The 23235-nt window shown below is 39.4% G+C and overlaps 1 protein-coding gene across 5 annotated transcripts in view; it reads left to right on the top strand.

The window, feature by feature from the left end:
* The window catches only part of GRK3 (G protein-coupled receptor kinase 3), a 163262-nt gene that overhangs the window by 90864 nt on the left and 49163 nt on the right, over positions 1–23235 (top strand). For all 5 annotated transcript variants that reach the window (XR_004178835.1, XR_004178834.1, XM_031656042.1 and 2 more), the window contains 6 exons: positions 8316–8417; positions 10628–10702; positions 14430–14491; positions 19211–19262; positions 21084–21175; positions 21952–22051. Coding sequence is in view for 3 of the 5 variants with exons in the window: in XM_031656042.1 (XP_031511902.1) it covers positions 8316–8417; positions 10628–10702; positions 14430–14491; positions 19211–19262; positions 21084–21175; positions 21952–22051 (483 nt within the window). In the remaining 2 variants the exon portion in view is untranslated. The remainder of the gene's footprint in view (positions 1–8315; positions 8418–10627; positions 10703–14429; positions 14492–19210; positions 19263–21083; positions 21176–21951; positions 22052–23235) is intronic.

Raw genomic sequence — 23235 nt, 5'->3', positions numbered from 1 at the left:
ATTCACTTTCTTTTTTCTTTTTTTTTTTTGAGATGAAATCTTGCTCTGTTGCCTGGGCTGGAGTGCAGTGACATGATCTCGACTCACTGCAACCTGTCTCACGGGTTCAAGCAGTTCTCCTGCCTCAGCCTCCCAAGTAGCTGGGATTGCAGGTGCCCACTACCACGGTCAGCTAATTTTTGTATTTTTATTAGAGATGGGGTTTCACCATGTTGACCGGGCTGATCTCGAACTCCTGACCTTGTAATCCGCCCGCCTCAGCCTCCCAAAGTGCTGGGATTACAGGCGTGAGCCACCGGCATCCAGCCCACATTCTTTAAAGTACACATGGAGCATCAGAATAGATCATGTGCTGAGTCCTAAAGAAAGCTTCTACAAATTTCATGATTGAAATTGCTTACAGTATGTTCTCTGACAACAGTAGAATTAAGCTCAAATTTAATAACAGAGTTAAACTAACGAATCCTTAACTACCTGAAAATGAATATACTTCTAAACAATTTGTAAGTCAAAAAGGAAAGTAAAGTAGAAATTAGAAACTATTTTTAATGAAAATATATTTAAGAAATGATATATGCCATTATTATTAGTGTGGTGTATCTTTATCCTAAAACATTTTAAATGGTCAAAAGAAAGCATAGCATGACTGGGCCTGCCTGATATAAGTCATCCTTGTAAAAATTTGAAAATTAGAGGAATATTCTTTTCTTTCTCATTTATATATGAAAATACACATAAAAATATACATGCACATGAAAACTTAAACAATTATGTTAATATATTTTTAGAAAGAAGGGTCAAATTATGATGTACATCTACCATAATGTAAAAAAGTAAGCTAAATCCAAAAGGATTTTACTCAGTATAAAGTGACCTTATTATTTCAGTCTGAATCATAATCAGGCATTTTATCTGGATACGTATCACAGCGTGATCTGTCATAAGAAATTTCTTTCTTGTGTTTCTAAAAACTTGAACTCTCCCGTTTCAGCATTTACTAAGTCACCTTGTCAAACACATAGAAATCTCCTTTAGCAGATAATTTTTGCTGGGTTGAAACAGATGGGCAATCTACTTGTGGTTATTTCCTAAGTACTTATTGCAGATACGGTGGTGATTGCTGCTGATGCGTTTCCATTTGAACTTGAAGCATTGGTGTTTCTCTTAACTGGCGTCCTCCCCAGCTCTTTTCATCTCTCTTCTGGCTTGGTACATGGTGGGTCTGGCTCATCAGATGATCCCCTTGGAGGATGCTGCAAAACTGCTCAGCAACCTGCTCTGTGTTCTTTCACTGAAGATATCCTCCACTCTTGGGGCTCAAGTGCATTTCTCTAATTAAATCAGTGCAGCCTTTACACATTGAAGTTGTCAGTAATTCTTCTCTGACCCCTCATTTTTGTCAGTTTAGTAATTTTTCTTTAATTTCTGCTTGTTGGTTTGTGACCCCAATCTCTACAAAGCTCTCGTCAGGTATCTTGAAATGTACATTTTGTACATTGTATTTCCACTTCCCTGTGTCCCCAAACAGTTACCCATTTCTCACGTTAAAGTTCTAACTGTGTATCCTGGCATTCAGAGTAGCTTTACATTACTTATTACCTACCTCTCCCTGTTTATTTTTCACTATCTTCTTACATAGAATGTCTACATTGGCCAAACCTGACTAACCGGCATTCCCCAAATCCAAGCCTGTTCTTTTTGTTACTTTACTGCGTCCTTTCCCCAGCCTAGAATGCTGCTTCTTCACTTATTGGAAGCCTAGCTTTCTGTAAGGTCTAGCTCAATATGGAAAATTTCTACATTTTCTAGCAAGTCTGTTTGTGCAGCTGTTTCCGTCTTCTGTGATGGCTGACTCCTCTGATTCTTACACTGTTGTCTAATGCTCATGTCATGCCTACCATGTGCCTGCTGCTTGTGTGTGTGGTCAGCATTTTCATCTCCACCATTATTTGACTCATCAGCAGAAGACCTAGCTAGGATCTAGGTGCAACGGTGCCTCTCATCTGCTGTGGCATATGGGGCAAGTGATTCAGCAAACCCTGAAGTATCTACCTTATGTCAGACCCTGAGCTTAGAAATGCAGACTGTGTCCCTGTACTTGAGGCTGTCATAGTATGAGGGCTTCATATCTGAGCTTCAGTTACCTCATCTATAAAGTGAGGCTCGTGATCGTCTCCTGCTCACTTCACAGGCTGTGAGGTTCAAATAGGACACCAGGTGAACAATTGCTTTCAAAACCATAGTATCTATAATATGCTCTTCCGTTATGTGCAGCATAGTGGTTCAGAGTTCTAGGTGCTGAGCTCTGATTGCCTGGATTTGAACTCTACTACTTACTAATTGTGTAAACTTGGGAAAGCTTTTCTCTACCTGGGATTCCTCAGCTAAGAATTGGAATGATTGTAGTACCTGTCTTGTAGAGTGGTTGTGTGTATACGCAACACACACAGGACAGTGATGCCCCACAGTTACTGCTCCGTGTGTTGATTTATATACTTGTTGTTCCTGTTAGATTTTGAGGCGGCTTATAAAAACATGTACCTTATACCTAGATTTAAAAATAAATAATGGAAAAGAGAAAATAAATATTATTCCAAGGTAAAGTTACTATATAGATTTTTTTTCACTGGTTCAGTCAATATTTATTTATTATTTTTAAAATTTCGAGACAGGGTCTCACTCTGTCACCCAGGCTGGAGTGCAGTGGTGCAATCATGGCTCCCTCTAGTCTTGAACTCCTGGGCTCAAGTGATCCTCCTGCCGCTGCCTTCTGAGTAGCTTAGATAACAGGTGTGTACCACCACACCCAGATACTTTTTTTTATTTTAAAAATTTCTGTAGAGATGAGGTCTCACTGTGTTGCCCAGGCTGATCTTGAATTTCTGGCCTTAAGTGATCCTCCCACCATAGCCTCCCAAAGTGCTGGGATTACAGGCATGAGCTACTATGCCTAGCATAACCAATATTTATTAAACAGCAACATCATGCCAGACATTGTTCAGATGAACAGATACAAAGAACTTATCTCTTTGAGCTTGTATTCTGGTTGAGAGAAACAGACAATAAACAAATAATAAACAGGAAATGTACCCAGAAGTAAAAACTGCTACGTAATGACTCAAAATCTACTCAAAACTCTGCATGTTGTATTGTGACTTTGGTGACCACTTTAGATTGATGGGTCAAAGACTGTCTGAGGAGATGACATCTCAACCCAGGTTTGATTGTTAAAGAGGTTGGTCTTTTGAAGATGGAAGCTAGATGAGCGGGAGAGCATTTTAGGCTAAAGTCATGGCCAAAACAGAGCCCCTAACATGGTAGGAAAGAACTGGGCATGTCTGGGGAACTGAAAGAAAACTAGTGTGGTCTGATTGTACTGCATGAAGAGAGGGGCAGGTAGTGTGAGATAAGATCAGATTGAAGAGAGAGGCAGAGTTTTGGGGTCCAGAGTAACACATTTACATTTTATTCTTTTTTTTTTTTTTTTGAGACAGAGTCTCGCTCTGTCGCCCAGGCTGGAGTGCAGTGGCTGGATCTGAGCTCACTGCAAGCTCCACCTCCTGGGTTTACGCCATTCTCCTGCCTCAGCCTCCCGAGTAGCTGGGACTACAGACGCCCGCCACCTCGCCCAGCTAGTTTTTTGTGTTTTTTAGTAGAGATGGGGTTTCACCGTGTTAGCCAGGATGGTCTTGATCTCCTGACCTCGTGATCCGCCCGTCTCAGCCTCCCAAAGTGCTGGGATTACAGGCTTGAGCCACCGCGCCTGGTCACACATTTACATTTTATTCTAATGCCCGTGGAAAAATTAAAAAGAGGAGTATTAGGTGTCATGTTTTATAAGTATCAGGTCACGGTAATTGATATGATAGCTTCTACATCTCTTTTGATTTTATGTCTAGTTGTTCTATCAATTGCTGAGAAAAGGGTGTTAAAATCTTCAACTCTGATTGTAGAATGTCTGTTTCTTCTTTTATTTTGACCATTTTCTCCACATTTTTTGAAGCTTTGCTATTGCGTCCATAAACATTTTTTATTGTTGTATCTTTCCATATGAAATGTCTGTATCTTTGGTAATATTCTTTGTCTTGAAATTGACTTCGCTGGATATTAATATAGATGTAGACACTTCAGTCTTCTTATGCTTACTATTTTCATGATATGTCTTTTCCTATCGTTCCACTATCAATTTGTTTTTATATATAAAGTGTGTTTCTTTTAGACGGATATAAAAGTGTCTTGATTATTTTTTCCCTCATTCCGACAGCTTCTGCTTTTTAGTGAAGTAATTTTAGATATTGTATTTATCCTTTGTGGAGTTTGCTGAGTTTCTTGAATCTGTAAATTTATATATATTTTTCTTTACCAAATCTGGGAAAATTAGGGGCCATTACTTCTTAAAGGATTATTTTTCTACCTCAATCTTTCTTTCCTCTCCTTTTAAGACTGATTATATATATGTTTGATCTTTGGATATTATCTATCCTATGTATCCTGGATGCCCTGTCTGAGTTTTCCCCCAATATTTTTTCTTTCTTTTCTTTAGGTTGGATACTTCCTATGGATTTGCCTTCAAATTTATTGGCATTTTCTTTTGGCATCTCTAATCTGCTATTACGTCTATCCATTGAATGTTTTATTTCAGATACTCTATTTTTTACTTCTGACATTTCTATCTGGTTCTTTTCATAGTTGTTTTCTGCTGCTATTTCCTATCTTTTTATTCGTTACATGAACATTTTCTGTTAACATCCTTTCTGTTATGTCCAGTTATAATAGCTGCTTTAAAATCCTTGTCTGATAATTCTAACATCTGGGCTATCTTAGACTGGTTTTCATTGATGGTTTGTCCTCTTGCATATGGGTCACACTTTCTGTTTCTTCATCTGTAGAATAATTTTAGCCTGTGTCTGGAACGTGTGATTGATATATTGTGGATACTATAAACTCTGTTATGCTCCTGCAAGGGATATGGATTTTTTTCATTTGTTTGTTGAAGAATACAGTTAGCTTGGCTTACTCAAACTCTGAGCCCTGTCCTCTCTGCATGGGGGAAGATGAATCTTGTTCAGTTCTTTAAGGCTTAGCTAGGCTGCTTAGGGTCTGCCATGCTCATGTGTCATTATGGGGTCCACCAGGGATTTTGATTGGATTTATATGTAGAATTTTGGAGCTTTCCTTCTGTGGCTCTTTGTTTTCTTCCAGTTTCTGTTGGAGGCCCTTTTCCATTCTCTGCGTACCTTTGGTGACTCTTCGGTGCTTATTGTGTGTGTGTGTGTGTGTCCAGAATGCTAGTTGTTATCTCAGGAGGATTGTTGTGTTAGGAGTTAATTGGTGCTTACCAGAAGCAGAGCCTGAGTTTGTGTTATATTTTGAATGTAAAGCAAACATGATTTGCTGATGAATTGGATGTAAGGGGTGGTGGTGGCAGGGGCGTGGCGAAAGAGTGGAATCACGATTATTCGTTTTTTGGCTTAAGCAACTGGGAGGATGATTTTACTCATTTTTGTGATAAAGAAGACAGGGAGAGGAGCCTGTTTGGCTGGAGTACAGAGGATGTGGAAGTTAAGGGTTTCGTTTAGACGTGTTAAATTTGAGATGCTTTCTAGATATTCAACTAGAAATGTCAAATAGCTAGTTAGATATTTAGTATCTGGAGCTCAGGAGTCCTAGAGATCCAGACTTAGTCATCAGAATATAATTGATATTTGAAACCATGGGACTAAATGACTTTACCTAGGGAGAACTTAGCTGGTAAAGAAGGGGTGCCCCCAGCACCGTGCTCTGAGGCAGTTCAGTATTTGGAAGTCAAGCGGAGGAGAGGAACTACCAAAGGAGACCAAGAAAGAGAAGCCTGGAGAGGATGGGTCACAGAAGTCAGAGAAGAATGTTTCAAAGAAGGTGTCAGTGGACAGCTGAGTTGAATGCTGCTGAGAAGTCAATAAGGTGAAGGACGAAAGAGAGAGCGTTGGATTGGGCCAGGCAGAGATGACTTCACTAGACCATGTCACTGCAGTGGTGGTGGAACAAAGGCTGGGCGCAGAAGCGGAGACTGTGACACCTGTGGACCAAAAGCGCTTGCTGTTAGGGCTCAGGTTATTTAGTCTTCCAGTTCAGCTGGGAGCTGTGTAACCACCAAAGCAGAAAGGGACCACAGGTCTGTGAATATTTATTATTGATGATAATGTTTCTATCCTGCAGCAGGGAAGGCTTTTCACCTTGAACTTAGACCTTTCCCTGCCCAGGTTACCTGGACAACCAAACTTCCGGGATCAGAGATGGCATTTGCTACATATATGCTGCAATAGGACATCTGTTTAGAGCTATTGGGAGTCGACTGCATGGTCTTTAATCAGTGGTCTTACTGGTTATAGAAAGTGAATACCAAATTACAGCCACAGATGCTTTAGGCTCTTACTTTGCCTTCTAAGAACTACCTTTTCTGTTGCTCAAGTTGGAGCTTAGAAGGCACAAGGCTCTTAGTAAAGACAGTGTTGTGGTTCAGAGCATCATTTACCCAGAAATGATGGGATTTGACTGTTCATGGGAAGGAACTTCCACAGAATGAGCATTTGTTTAACCAGGTGTCAGTTTGCTTTGTAGGTTTCTTGGAACATAAACTTAAATTTCATTACATTTGTTTTCCAGGATCATCATTCCATGAAGTCTTATTATCCCTTGAGGTTGTTCTTAGGTAGAGGCAGAAACTTTTGCCTTTGGTTTAGTTATAGTCTGCCATTTTATCCTAGCATTCTGGCATTAACCTTTGGATTTGCCTAAAGCAAAATACAATAAAAGGAATCAACCAAGCCAAAAATCTTTGATTTATTTTCCAGCTCTCCTTCAGATTTTGGTATCTGGCTTCTGTTACTTTGCAGCTACCATATTCACATCTGGTATGGCGCTTGAACATGTTAGACTTGTTCTCCTGAATTGCCTTAGGATGGTTAAGCCCTGGTCTTTTGGCTATGTTGACATTACTGGACTGATTCTTCGTTAAGATGGTCTTTTCCTGTGGGATAGAGTATCAACCTTCCCCGGCCTGCCTGCCTTTATGTCAGGTTTTATTGTCTTTTTCAAGAAGACTCCATGTGAATTTCAGCCATCACAGTGTAACACTGATGATCTTTCAGGACAGTTAAGATGTTCCTGGTAATTTCTCAGCGTGTGAACCATATGGGACCTCAGTGCTTCACATACCCTTTTCCCCTCACCTGCATGACTGTGCCCTTATCTTAATTAGGAATCTAATAAATAGGATATGCTGGTTTTGATTTCAAAACTGTGAAGGTCATACTATAAAGTAAAAGGTAACCTTTATTTCTGTTTAGTTGGTGCTCTCTCCCATGGGCGTAATTAGTGCCAACTTTTATCATACCAAAATAAAGAGTGCTTAGGTCAATATAGTAAGTGGATAACTGTTAGAAACCTTCTTTTCCAAAAATAAGTCGTATGTACTATCAGTCATTATAGTGAGGATCTTTGTGACAGTCTCCCTCCGAGCTTCATAGATCATGTATGTTTTCATTTTCTTCTTGTCTTTTGGATTAAAAGTATTTCTGTAAATAAATTGGGAACAATTCTGAGGTCCAGGACCTTCTGTTACCAGGTTAGAGCATTGGGAGCCATTTCCACATAAGGCAAATATTTGTAAAGCACAGTCTCATTATTTAGTCATTTTTAACACCAGCCAGGTTACCTTCCCTGAATACAGCAAAGTACGCGATTTGAAGTCACCTGCCTGTTAATACTTTTATAGTGCAACTGAGGTTCCAACCTGCAAAGCCAATGCTTTCATCTGTGGGTGAATTCCTTTCTATAATACTTATTTGCTTTAGTTGATTTTTGAAAAATCTCTTTGCAGGAATTCTGGCAATATATTTTTTTCCTCCTTGTAGTTTTGGAACACTGTAGTTGAGTGAGAACATTCCCTATCATAACTCCTAGAACTGAATTACAGCCAAATTGAAATGATTTGTGCTTTGGAGAGGAGAATTGGCAAGGATGCATGGTCTATGGCTCGTGTGTTGTAAGATAATTGTAACCATGGCAGTGCGTGTTTCCTAATATTATGTTTCTACATTTAAGTGATGAGAGTCATCATAGGGAAAAAATCCACTTGTATGTTTCTAGTTGAATTTAAATTATTCCAACTTCATTATTACAACATTAGAAGTAGCTGTTTCCTGTGGAATAGCTGGTTCAGTAATTTGCTTTATCTCATGTGCAAGTGGTTTCTGCCTGGGCCAGTAATATATTTTAATGAGGCAAGTTTCCAGGAAGACATAACCTAACTATGATAACTTTAAAAAACCTAGATAAAAGAATATGAAAAACTTGATAATGAGGAAGACCGCCTTTGCAGAAGTCGACAAATTTATGATGCCTACATCATGAAGGAACTTCTTTCCTGTTCACATGTAAGTATTTCTTCTAACTCTGTTACTTTAGTACTGATGAATATGGGACCATGTTCAGTGTTTCCAGAATGAAAATAAAACAGTAGAAAGGTGTTTACAATTGAAAAATGCATGCCTGGGATGGAACCCATTTCTTCTGCTTTGTCATTTGTTTCCTGGTAATATTGGCACGACGTGTGTTGCTTCATGTAAGCTTAGTTCATTTCCAAAAGCTGATACTTTCACTGCAAAAATCAATGAAATAAAATCGCTAATTTAGATCAACTGAAGAAAAAGTCTCAATTCAAGACATTCTGAAGGAAATTAAGCTTTGTTATTTTAAAATGAGCTATACTTTAACAGTTAAGCTAATCAACTATTGATAAATATAAATTTTAAATGGTCTCTTTGAATGAATAAGGTGGCTTATAATCATTATGTTAATTTTGTTCATTAGTTAAATAGCAGTTGTAATATTTGTTTTTCTTTTAAATCAGATAAACAATCTAACTTGGTCATTAGGATAAACTAGGTTATTAGGAAATGATTCTACCAGGAGTAACTGGAAGAAGATTTATCATGTACTATCTCTACAGTAGGAATGTTTTCCAAAGCGTGGCCTGACAGTCCTGGCCCGCTCTGTCAACGCAGTAGCCACTAAAGTCGGCTGGGCGCGGTGGCTCAAGCCTGTAATCCCAGCACTTTGGGAGGCTGAGACGGGCGGATCACAAGGTCAGGAGATCGAGATCATCCTGGCTAACACGGTGAAACCCCATCTCTACTAAAAAATACAAAAAACTAGCTGGGCGAGGTGACGGGCGCCTGTAGTCCCAGCTACTCGGGAGGCTGAGGCAAGAGAATGGCGTAAACCTGGGAGGCGGAGCTTGCAGTGAGCTGAGATCCGGCCACAGCACTCCAGCCTGGGCGACAGAGCGAGACTCTGTCTCAAAAAAAAAAAAAAAAAAAAATTAACTAAAATCAAATAGGAGTAAAAATTTAATATTTTTTTATTCATGAGCCACCTTTCCAGTGCTCAGTGGTTACATGGGGCTAGTGGCTTTTGTACTGGATGGCACAGATACACAACCCTCCCATCATTGCAGCAAGTCCTATTGGACAGCACAGGTCGTGGTCATGGTGTATTTTGGTGCTTCTGTATTCATTGTTTATTTACAGTTCCTGCTGACATTTGCATAACTGTGGCTAAAGAGGACATCTCTTTCTTGTGGCATGCACTGCTCTGTTCCTTGGACCCACTTGGCTTGGTGAAGAGATTTCTGGGCCTAGGGCTAATTGTTGCCACTCCCTGCCTTGCTGCCTCAGTAGGGAAGGACTGAACGCTTGAAGAATGCCAGATGTTCAATGGGAAAGCCTCCGAAAACTTAGTTTTTATGTAGTTCAACAATTTACAGGGTGTTTATTCGTATGATGGTACTTTTAAGCCTTTCTTCTTATTGTGCATTGTTAAAGAAGACACAATTTGAAGTTTGGAGTGGGGAGGATACCCTTTTAATTTTTATCAGTGGAAGCTCCATTGTTTTTGCCCTCGCTGGGGTTACAGTAAGACTTTCCTTAACTTAGAGCCTTTTACCGCTATGGCTTGACTTTGTAATCCTGACATTAATTCTTAGGGGTATTTTTGTGTATTTTCTCTTATTTGGTGGAAATTTTACATTTTTACAACCCCATCATCAGTTTGTTGATGGATATATTTAGGGCCCAAATAATCCTCCCACCTCAGCTTCCAGAGTAGTTAGGACTACAGGCGCATACCACCATGCCCGGCTCATTTTTATTTTTATTTTCATGGAGATGAGGTTCCACTATGTTGCCCAGGCTGATTGCAAACTTCTGGGCTCAAGTGATCCTCCTGCCTCGACCTCCCAGAGTGCTGAGATTACAGGCATGAGCCAGTGCACTGGCCTGATAATAGGATTCTTTACACTTTATTATCAGAGTGATCTTGAACCCTTCTGGAATTGCATAATGTCAGCCCCTGCATGGTCATTCTTCTGGACATGTAGCTAAGAACCGGATGCCCAGAGGAACAAGCACTTGCTGGGATTGCCTGTAAATACTCAACAGGTTTTTTAAAGAGTGTTTGTTAATATAATTACCATAGGTTACTGTTTAGTAATTGCTGTGCTAAATTTATCTGTTGTGATATTATATAACATACACAGATTCGTTACATCTTATTGTTAAAAAATAATATTTTTGACTTTTGATAGCCTTTCTCAAAGCAAGCTGTAGAACACGTACAAAGTCATTTATCCAAGAAACAAGTGACATCAACTCTTTTTCAGGTAAGTTAAAATGATTCCAAAATAAATAGATAATATTTGCTTAACAGTCGGTCTTGGTGACATTCCTTTTGCATGTGCAATTACACTAGAGGACTTGCTTTGTACAGACTGTGTTCTAATCTGGAGCTTTGTCTGGGACAATTTGAGTTTATTATCGCTTGTCTTCCCATTGCAAAGTGTCCTCTTACCAATGTGCTTCATAAAGCCTTTTCTGAAAAAGGCCACCAGAGCTTTGCAGTAACATTATGTTCTAGAAATCAGTCAAGATAAGACATCAGAGAAGAAAGCTTTTTTTCCCATTTGACATTCTAGCACCTGTGATGAGCAAAGACTCGACAAGATTTATTTTGTAGTGCCAGGCTGTTGATACTTGCTGTGATTATCCTCTAGGGGAAATACGATTTATTTTCAAGATTCAGGAGCAAATGTTTGAGTGATCTTTGTATTTTACCTTGGTTATTCATATCTTGAACACAATACAGTCATATAGGTTTAAATGACAGGACTTGGAAAATCAAATTCCCCACTAAAAGGCCTATATATTTGACATTCTTTAGATGAGGTGGTTTCACCTCCTCCCAAAAGCCTTTTCCATCCTGTGTTTTTTATAGAGGTGGCAGTGGTTTACAAGGACAGTCAGATTCTTCAGTGTATAAGTGCTTTTCATGTTTCTGTGAATTACAAGAAATAGGAAAGAATGTCATTGAGTAATATATTGGTTTTAATAAATGAAAATAATCAACTCATCTTTTTCCTGGATAAGTTGGTCATTTAAAGGGAGGTAAGTTGACTTTGGCATTTTATGATAGTGTTTATGCAAAATGAATTTGATTATTCGGCAGAGCAAATGCCGATTTGGCTCTTAGAGCATTTAGATAGTAACAAACTGGGTGTTACCTTTCTGTGACAATAATTAGATGGACTTTCATAAAATGTAATACCTGTCTGGACAGTAGTGGGTTATAAGCTTGGGTTATGAAATTCGTTGACCTGACCTGGCTTTGAGTCCCAGGACCGTAGCGGGAGGACCTTGGGTGAGCTTCTCCACCTTCCTAACTTCAGTTTTCTCATCTGTAAAGTGGAGATGACACTGCGCGCTCCCTCAAAGGAAGGTCTGGAGGATTCAGTGAGAAGGGTACACACGGGTTGCTTTGTACGAGGTCCGCCCATCACTGTGCTCCACAAATGTTAGCTATTATCACACATCTTACAGTCAGAAAGTACAATGTCAATATCTGCTTTCGGTTGCCTCCATGATACTTGAGTGTCAGAATTTCAGTTTTCATCAGACTTTGCCATGGTACGTAGACAGCCTCATGGTCAATTACATTTAACATTGCTAAACTATACCTCATAATACATAGGTGTTACAAATCTGATTTTAGCTTCTACTATAACATAAATAACATTGACAAAAAATTGTTCCAGTGGAGATACAAAGACCACTAGGATTCTTTTCATACCTTCAAAAAACACTCAATTTAGAAGCAATTTCTTTCATATATCTTTTAAAAAACACTTTACTGAGTTGTTTTGTTTGTTAAAAACATAGTCAAAATAATTTTCTGGCTAAATGGATATAGAATGGGTATTATTCTTATTTCAGAGGTGAAGAGAATATCATAATGTTTATTAAAATAGTGTCTTAATACAATTCTATGTATTCTGTACCATCAGAGCATAATGACTAAGTATAAGTAAAAAGTATGTGTCTGAATGTCCTGTTTACAGAGGTATATTAACCAATAAAGTCAGTTGAAGTTCATAGTAAAACAAAACTTTTTAAAGTAAATACAAATGCTTTTTATTAAATTCTTTTTGTTGTAAGATTGCCTTTAGAAGTAAGTAAGTGGGTAGGTTCATTGGTGGCGGGCTTGGGAGGGGCCCTGACTTGTGCTTGGGTGCTTCTAAAATGCACTGGGCCCTGAGCTCGGCTCTCAGCAATCTTAATCTTACCGAATTCTCACGACAGCCTTGCAACTTAGATACGACTGTTCTCTTTTACAGATTAAGGGAACTGAGGATCAGAGAGGGAAAGTAGTCTGCTCCTTATCCTACTGTTGAACTCTGGCTTTCATACGCCTTAGCAGGCCTGCTGCAGTTCCTTCTGTTGAAAAGGGGCAGCGTGGTAGATTCTGTGTAGTCTTAGAAATTCCCAGTGACACTCATCTTTCACTTTATTAGCAGAATGTAGGGATGTTTGATAAAATGTGAAAGAAAAATATTAATTGACATAATAGCTTTTATAAATAGAAAAATCTGTGATCTATAAATGTAGCCTTTGTTAGATCTTTGAACATTTGAACCTATTTCGTCTCTTGACTCTTTTGAACCTCTTGAGACTTGTCGAGGACTTGGCTAAGATAGATGTTGTGTGTTTCCTGGAATCATAGGATTTCAGAGCTGGAAGGAACTTCAGAGAGAGATAATTTAGCTTCCTCTTTCACCACGAAGGGGACAAAGTCCATATGGTTTTCGCAACTAGCTCTGGTGCCTTCCCCAGGACAGGGATAGTTCTGCAAGTTGGCGTAGACTGGCTCGCCCCCCACCACCACCCCCTACCCCATGTTGCCCGCCAGGCTAGCGTCCTTTCTGCTTGCAGGAAGCAAGGCTTCCAGAAGGACTGCAGCTGCCTCCCAGCCCATGTTTGGTTCCTGTGGCTTCTGCAGACTTCCTATTCTCGTCGCTTGGTTTGTACTGTTCCATGATGTAGTTTTTCTTTTCTTTTCTTTTCTTTTTTTTTTTTTTTTTGTAAACTTTCAGAATGATCTATGAAGACATAAAAAAAGTTTAAATTTGGATCATTCAATGAACCGAGGGTGCCAAAATGTTTCCTGAAACTATCTAATTGACTCTGGGCTGAACTGTGAAATATTGGCACTTTATATTTTTATAGTTCTTGATTTTAAAAGTTCATCACATGGGAAAGGAAAGCTGTTGCTGTTTCTTCAGTAACGGGTAAAGTGGCCTGAAGTTGAAGTAGATGGTAGTTGTCCTCCAGGAGGGCAAGAGCGCTGTGTATGTGAACCAGGAACCCTCGCCTTAACCCCAGTTTAGCCATGGACCTTCTCAGAGACCTTGGGAGTGCACTGCCTGCAGTCTGGTAGCCTTACCTGCAAGATGTGGAGTGGGATTGGATCAACTCTCCCCTGTGGTTATCTCTATGACTCTAAGAGATAGAAAATCAATAAATAAAATAGCTAATTAAAAAAAATTTCACTTCATGGACCTATTAGCTTTGAGTTTTTAAAACTCAGTGCAGATTACAGATGCTTGTATTAGCTTACAAGTTGTGCCACATAACTTGTGGGGCCCAGTGCAACGTGAAAATGCAGGGCTCCTCATACAAAAATGATGAAGAATTTCAGAAATGGCAACAACAGAGCTTTAAACCCAGCACCAGACTTTTCCGAGTCACACCTCTGTGAAGCAAGCCCTGCTCAGGGAGTAAGTGTCTGTAACTTGCCAGGAGTCATATTAGGTAGTAGGAATATAGTGGCAAACAGGGCAGACCTGTCTGTGTTGTCTTATGGAATCAAGTGGTATAGATAAATATTGACGAATCCATTAGTGAATATTAGACAAGCACAGAGAAGGGCAGGTACCAGACACGATGCTATGGGGAGTGCATAATTGGGAACTTCGCTTAACCTGAGTCTCACTGGTTTGTGTTTTTTTGATACGTTCCGATTCATTCAGTGTGGAATTTCTTTTCCATCTCTTCCAGCCATACATAGAAGAAATTTGTGAAAGTCTTCGAGGTGACATTTTTCAAAAATTTATGGAAAGGTATGAAACTTTATGCATGTATACACACAATTTTTTATTGTGTATGTGTACCTCATCTTATACTGTAAATGCTGACCTTAGAATGTGTGTTAATCATTCAGCAAGTATTCATTGACCACATACAATGTGCCAGGCTTTGTGTTAAGCTGTTTCCTCAGTACTTTACATTATAACTTTAGGGTTTGTCTATCTTAACATCTCTTTGACCTTCAATTTCTTAGCTTCAATATAGTCTAAAATATACACTGAGGAACCTCAATTTTAAAAAGTATCTTATTGGGAGACCTTTGCTAATAATGCAAACTGGACTATAATTTATCGGCTTCATTTGCTTGGATTTTGGAAACATGTCTCCCAAAGTAGGACAAGCCTGAACTTGTTGAAAAGTGGCAGCGTGGTAGATTCTGTGTAGGAGATTTATGTGGGATTAGAATTTAAGGACATAGGTCAATGTCTGTTTATAATCGTGTACATCATTAAATACCTAATAAATATGTCCCTTGGTTACTCAAACTATAGAACATGTTTATCATATAATATTCTGAAACTTTTTAGTGACACCTATAAAAATGTCCAGTTCATACGCTTTTCAGGCACCTACTGGTCAATTCTTCAGTTTTTGAGTATGTCTCTGTGACAATGCACCACTGAAATTGGACCTTCTAAAACAGAATCTGCATTGCCACTGACTTTACGGTATGAGCTTGGCTAATTTCTAGACAATATACATGATGATGATATCTCATGCTAGAGCTTTCTGCAGCTGCTCAGTAATTGCCCTTTAAGAACAATCGCTACTTTACTGTAGTTTTCTTCTCCACAAATTCACAGAACTAAAGCAATTAAAAAGAAAGTTGTGTTGCAATTCTGTTGGAGTTCAAGAGATAATTTTATGCTGGAGTAGAGTCAGTGTGTTGGGAAACTAATATTCCTACAAATGACCGCTCTCTTCTGAGTAGTAGCAGGAGCTTTGCCAAAAAGCGCCAGCATCAAACGGAAAGGGTGGGCTGCTGGCTCAGGGCTGAGTTGCAGCCAGCTCCTGAGCCATCTCCATGGCTGTTGGTCCTAAAATCTGACCTTTCCCAACTCTTGGGTAAACCTAACTTTTGTGTGATCCTTAGGGGAGAAGGGAGAGAGGGGAAGGTAATTAAAAATGGGAATGAGGTTTTCCCATGGATATTTTATAACTTTGCCATGCATCCTTTCGCTTGAAACCAGGCTCACAGATAATAGTGATTTTCACTCCTTGAGCCAGTCATTTCATATGCTTGCAGTAAATGCAAATGACGCTGTTTGCATTTTAGGCAAGTAGGCACACGGGATTTTCTGCAGCCATTACAATTTTCTATAAATAAATTATTTTTAAAGTTGATGTGTTAATTTCTATCAAATTAGAAAAAAAAATTCATGTCAGGTGATAAATTTGGAGCTTTGATTTTGAAAAGCACAGGGACTCCATCAATATGGTCATGTAGCCTTTGACCTCATTGGGGCTGGGCACATGAAGGGCCTCATGGAAAAGGCGATTTTTTTCCATCACCACCCTGAGTCTGATGGTAAAGAGGCAGCCATCAGCAATGCAGGGCCGTATGCAATGTCTTCCCACCTTCCCTGAGGTCCAAGCAGGGCTATGGGGCTGAGTTACAGGTGAGGCAGAACTGGAGAGGGCAGTGGAGGCTTTCTGTCTTCTAGCTGAGAGCTATGTGCCTCATTCAGGCAGTGAACTTCAGTTGCTCAGCAGGACAACGACTGAGTCAGGAATCAGAGTTAAAAACACTTCTTCTACTCCACCCTTACTGCATCCCAGGCGTTTCCATGTCTTTAACCTCTGATCTTCTCTCCAAGATCCTTTTAAGTCATCTGCAAGGGTTCTAGCTACCTGAAGCCCTATAATTGTCTGGGCTCTTTCGTTTGCCACAGTTCCCCTCCTGTCGAAGTGTCCCACTCAGTAACCAGGCATTGGTTGGGAATAGCACTCAAATAACCCCCGTGGAGACAGGACTGAGCCTAGATACTCAGGGCCATCTGTACTTCCTAAAGAGGAACTTGTTACAGCAAATCCATTCTTAGTGGGCAAAATATGTGGGCACTTCTCTCTTCCTTGTTAACCCTCCTCAGCTAGTTGTAAAATGTGTCAGATTTCCATCCCTGTCACCAGCTCTGGACTCCAGAATCTGTGAGAAAACAGGTATGAGCTAGCCCAACAAACCAAGTGAATTTCAAAGACCTGTCATAGATTTATAAATGCAGAGTGCACCCAAATGTGCTTTTGCCTTTTGCATGCACCATGCTTTTAAAAAATAGGTTGAAGTAACTCTTAGAAACTCTCAAAACATAATTTTAATTCACCAACTTCATCAGACACGTTAGGAGGATCAGTGAAATACTCTTTGTGAGTCATTTTAGATTAATTGAAAAAAAGATGCTATTGTAATTGCAACTGTTCCTCTGCTTTTGATTTTTAATTTGATTATTAGCCTCAGAAATATTTGTTACAGATCCTTCTTTTTTAAAAAGTCTACTGGTTGGGTGTGGTGGCTCACCCCTGTATTCCCAGCACTTTGGGAGGCTGAGGCAGCAAGGATTGCTTCAGGCTAGGACTTCGAGACCAGCCTGTACAACATAGCAACACCCAGTGTCTTCAAAAATAAAAATTAAAAACTAATAGCTGAGTGTGGTGGTGTGTACCTGTAGTCCTAGCTACTTGGGAGGCTGAGGCGGGAGGATCACTTGAACCTAGGAATTGAGGGTTGTAGTGAGCTAGGATTGCACCACTGCACTCCAGCCTGGGACACAGAGTGAAACCCTGTCTTCAAAAGAAAAAAAAAAAAATTGTAAAGCTCATTAAATGAAGCCCCTAGGGAACTGTGATATTTGGATGTCTTTAAGGCATTCCAGTATGATGCTGATATTACCTGTAACTGCCTTCCTCCCTTCCTCCCTCTCTCCCTGAATCCTGTGTCTGTGTAATGAATCATGCCAGGGGCAAAATGAGATCGAACCATCACCACAATGTTCTCTACTTTTAAGAAGTATTCAATCGCCAGGCGCGGTGGCTCACGCCTGTAATCCCAGCACTTTGGGAGACCGAGGTGGGTGGATCACGAGGTCAGGAGATCAAGACCATCCTGGCTAACATGGTGAAACCCCGTCTCTACTAAAAATACAAAAAAAAAAAAAAAAAAAAAAAATAGCCGGGTGTGGTGGCAGGTACCTGTAGTCCGAGTAAGCTGAGGCAGGAGAATGGCATGAACCTGGGAGATGGAGGTTGCAGTGAGCTGAGATCGCACTACTGCACTCCAGCCTGGGTGACTTTTTTTTTGAGACTCTGTCTCAAAAAACAAAAACAAAAACAAAAACCAAAAAAAAAAAAAAAAGTATTCAATCTAGAATGCATTTATTTTGAAAATAGTTTAAAAAACAAACACCTGGCCGGGAGGGTGGCTAATGCCTGTAATCTCAGCACTTTGGGAGGCCAAGGCGGGTGGATCGAGACCATCTTGGCTAATATGGTGAAACCCTGTCTCTACTAAAAATACAAACAATACAAAAAAAAAAATTAGCTGGGTGTGGTGGCGGGCGCCTGTAGTCCCAGCTACTCGGGAGGCTGAGGCAGGAGAATGGTGTGAACCTGGGAGGCAGAACTTGCAGTGAGCAGAGGTTGTGCCACTGCACTCCAGTCTGGGGACATAGCAAGACTCCGTCTCAAAAAAACAAAAAACAAAAAACAGAAACAAAAAAAACCCACCTTACAGATATGTTGCTCATTAATAAAAAATGTGATCAAAATGTCTTTGTTAAATAGATACAGGATATATCTTTTTCCTCATGGATAAAGAAAACACTCATCAAGCAGTTGAGTGAATTGTGGGAGCATGTCATTGTGGCGAACTTACTGCCTCTTGGGATTCTAGACTGAGGGTTTCTCTTCTATGCTACCTGTGTCTTTGAGAGGCAGTACTAAATCTTGATTAAGACGATACATTAGATTCTTTTGGTCTGGGTTCAAATTCCACTGTCCCACTCTGTCACTGTGTGACCCTGGCCAAGCCTCTGAACATTTTGATGCCTTGGTCCCAGCTGTAAAATGGGGATCATAATAGTACCTGGCTGTAGAGTCGGTAGGAGGAATACATGAGCAGGCCTGGCACGTGGCTACTCTTAGAATTATTGTAAACATTAATTTTTTGTCTTAGAGCTGTGCTCTAAAAGCCATGGCTGTCCAATATGGTAGCCAGTAGCCAAATACAGCTATTGAACACTTCAAATGTGACAAGTCTAAATTAAAATGTGCTTTTAAGTACAGAATACACATCAGATTTCAAAGACTTAATATAGTAACAAGAATGTAGAATATCTCATTAATTCATATTGATTTCATGTTGAAATAATTTTTTAATATATTGGGTTACATAAAGTACATTATTAAAATTTACATTATATGTGTGGTTCATATTATCTCCCTATTGGTCTGTGCTTATTCAGATAAAAGTGTTACCATAGCCTATGACAATTAAAGAAGAAACATGAACTCTTTCATCTGAATCATGAAATAAAGCCATGAATACTGGTAAATGCTCTGTGAAAAAGGGTTTAAGAAAACGTACTTTATTTGACAAGCTACCCAAGAATGCCGTTCTAGTCTGTCTTACAGTGTTGTTTTGTAAATCCAGTTAATTTAATATTTAACTTTTTACTAATTATTTTATTCTCTTTTAGTGACAAGTTCACTAGATTTTGTCAGTGGAAAAACGTTGAATTAAATATCCATGTGAGTATCACTCTTTTCTTTTTTCTTTTTCTTAAATAAAAACTTCCTCTGGCTTAACCTCATGAGAAAATACTTGATTCTGGAACGTACTCCCAGAGGGTCCACTGCCCACACAGATGTCTCTCTTCCAGCTTTAAGTACTGAGCACTCACCCTCCCATGCTTCCTTATAAACAATTGGAGCTTTAATTCTTTTTCATATTCAGATGAGAATGTGCTTATTTATGTAAGAAAGGATATTTTAAGCGGCGATTGACTCTTTAACAAAAATAGTAGTAAAAACACAAATCTTTTACTTAATATAAGTCCTTCATGTCCTTGCCTTCTGCCGTTCTGGTAGAGTTCCTTTTCTTTTTCTTATTATTAGATGTAGTAATACAAATTGAGTGTCATAATAAAAATAATGACATCTTTTATCAGACCGAGGCTTCATCTTCTTTTTTATCATTTTGAGAGTGATAAAAGCAATCTTCCAATCCAGGCCACGTTCTAACACGTCATCTCCTTAGTGTTGCATCTACTTTAAGTTTTCAATTTCAATAATTCTTATTGCATCATCCTTATTGCAGTTTGAAAATGCCCACATTTCTTTGCACAGTCTTTCTTACCTTCTGTTTTACAATCTCCCTTCTCATAGGCTTGCAATTGGGCAAAACAATCAACTGGAATTTTTTTTTTTTTTTTTAGATTTTTACTTGAATGGTATTGTTGGAAGAGCAGTTTTGTTTTTTTAAAAATATTTTTTAAAATATTTGCTCTTTTTAATCTTCACTAAAAGGCCAAGAAATGATCTTTTTTTTTTTTTTTTTTTTTTTTTTTTTTTTAATTTCTAACCTCCTTTCCCCATGATATTTCCTGGAAGGATTTAGAAGCAAGAGGCAATAACACATACCCTAAAAACCCCTTATATCTGCTCTGTTCTTTCATACGCTTCTGCCTCGGGAGACCCTGTGTCCTTGTGGACTCTGAGAATCAAACGTGAATTCTGTGGCCCAAATGCAGGTTTCTATACGATGTTTAAGGTTGTTTGGGGGAACCCTTAAAGAATCCCACCTTTAATTTTCCAGGATATGTAAAGTAGTAGGTACTTGCTATTGTCTTATGACCTCTTATGTGAAATGTCAGATTCACTATCTGTCTTTGTGCCATTTCACATTATTAAATCTAATGATGAAGTGGGGCATTACTGAGATATTATTGACTGAAGGAAAGTGCTTATGAATACAGCCTCTGTATATACTTTACTCACATTTAGCCTTGTTTCACGCTCACATGGCCAGCATGAGTTCTCTCTATTCACTAATGTTATCAATAACAACTTCACATGGCCTGCATCTGTTGGGTTTCCTGATCATATGGCCTCATATCATAAACACATAGATGCCCCTGACATGGACTCTCATTTTTCAACTCTGATAGTTCTTGGAAGCACTGGATTGTTCCCAGACATTAGGCTTTGGAGTAGCTAAGGCTGCTTTTCATTTTGATTAGACATTTCACATTCACTTGTCTTCAAGATATACATATTGTAATCTGGGATTTGTGAGAATGGAGAAACAGTTCGGCTTGGTTCCACTCCATCATCTTCCCTCGTGCCTCCATTTGGTGCCTCGTTTATCCTGGAGGTGGAGCTGAGGGAGTCTGTCGAAAGTCTTACTCCTGGGGCATCTCATCCTTCAGCTTAAAGACTCAGTCATGAAAAGGGTAGATCCCTAAGTCAGATTGCTATTTTAATTACTGTCTATGTTTTGCATAAAAAAATATTTAAAACACCATAGCTTTATGTAATCTTACGTTTTCATTTTGTGTTTGGATTTCCCAGTTGACCATGAATGAGTTCAGTGTGCATAGGATTATTGGAAGAGGAGGATTCGGGGAAGTTTATGGGTGCAGGAAAGCAGACACTGGAAAAATGTAAGCTTTCAGTGTTCGTATGTTTTACTGGCACTATTAAGATTTTAATATTTGCATGAAAATAAAAGTCCTGTAGAGAAACGTGGAAGCCTGTGACATTGCTTTTGAAGTACTTTACCTCCAAAAGAAATTAAGCTGTAGGCCGGGCACGGTGGCTCACGCCTGTAATCCCAGCACTTTGGGAGGCCGAGGCGGGTAGATCACGAGGTCAGGAGATCGAGACCATCCTGGCTAGCATGGTGAAACCCCATCTCTACTAAAAATACAAAAAAATTAGCCGGTGTGGTGGCGGGCCAGCTACTTGGGAGGCTGAGGTGGGAGAATGGCGTGAACCCAGGAGGCGGAGCTTGCAGTGAACCAAGATCACGCCACTGCACTCCAGCCTGGGCAACAGAGTGAGATCTGTCTCAAAAAAACAAAACAAAACAAAACAAAACAAAAATTGACCATTGCTGAATTCACAATTCCTAGCTGCTAAATATATACATATGCCCCCATTATCAGTCATAATAAAATTTATTTATATCCATCTGCTTTATCATTTATTTCACTGGGATTTGTATCCATTTAATGATACAGATATCTTAAGTATTGCTTGATTTCATTTTCACAATACATGCAAAATAAAAATACTTCTTGCATGGCGCTTGGGTGCTACTCTGCTTCTTTTAAACATGGCCTAAATATTCAGAAACTTGCCCCAGTATGATGTATATTGTTTAAATTAGTCTAGATATATTTGCAGCATAGATTTTTCAATAAATTTATGTTTCTAGGTATGCAATGAAATGCTTAGATAAGAAGAGGATCAAAATGAAGCAAGGAGAAACATTAGCCTTAAATGAAAGAATCATGTTGTCTCTTGTCAGCACAGGAGTAAGTATTCCATTTCCGGCATTTCTTTTAAAAATGTTTTGTTTGTTTTATAGCAGGATGATTTATTATTTTTCCTTCTAGCTGATTATAAGGCCAGTGAGTTCTTGGGTGGGTTAGAATCTGATAGTATCTCTTTATTTGATTTTGCAAGTTAGAAGAACACTAGCCAACTCCATTATGCACACGCATGGCTTCTCCCTTTAGTGTCTATTTATTTGTCCTTGACTTCCTTCTTTGCAGAATATGGTAGTGGAGATGGCAGAAAATAATGATAACCAGAAAAATCACTGGAATATAGTCAAGCCTTGACTAAACGACTGGCAAGAAGGACTAACCTAGAGAGGAAAAGTAAGAAAAGTGGCTTCTGTCCTTCAGAAGCAAATCGAGAGAAGCGACTTGGATTAGTCACATCTGAATTGTCCTTTTGAGATTGTCCCTAGTCAGTGTTTCCCTGGAAGGTGACCGGTACCTGCCAGTACCTACCTGCTACTCTGATTATCAGCCTTTCCATTTCTAGCACCGTATTTCTACTTACTGGACACTTTCTTTGTATACTAAGCTATCATTTTTAGCTCAACATGTGTGACCCCACTTTTACCCTACATCTTCTTACTAAATAGCTGCCCATTCCAATTTCTTTTTCTGTTAATGGTATTACCCAAGATGAAAACCTCAGCATTTATGTATCTGTACAGATGCCAGTGTATGTGAAGACACATCCAAAAACCCATCCTCCCAGTACCCTGTTCCTGCGTGTGTGCACTGGCATGGCTGGGACCTGGTGTTCAGAGTGGGTTAGGGAGTCAGGACAGAGAGGGAGAGGCATGGGGTGAGCGTGGAGGGGCCAGACACTAACTGTGTACCCCACATGTGAATGAAACTGTAGATACTCCAGCCAGGAAGATTTATATTCAGTGAGAAATGTGAGGGACTTCCAGATCCCATGGCTGGATTCTAAATAAGGTCTTCACCAAAAGGATCTGCAAAAACCAAAGTTTAGTGGCTAATGAAAGAATCCCTTTATTTTATTTTATTTATTTATGTATTTATGTATGTATGTATGTGTTTATTTATTTATTTGAGATGGAGTCTTGCTCTGTCGCCCAGGCTGGAGTGCAGTGACGTGATCTCGGCTCACTGCAAGCTCCGCCTCCCAGGTTCAGGCCATTCTCCTGCCTCAGCCT

The sequence above is a fragment of the Papio anubis genome, chromosome 16 (assembly GCF_008728515.1).
Source record: "Papio anubis isolate 15944 chromosome 16, Panubis1.0, whole genome shotgun sequence".
NCBI lineage: Eukaryota > Metazoa > Chordata > Mammalia > Primates > Cercopithecidae > Papio > Papio anubis.
This window is presented reverse-complemented; position numbering and strand designations above follow the sequence as displayed.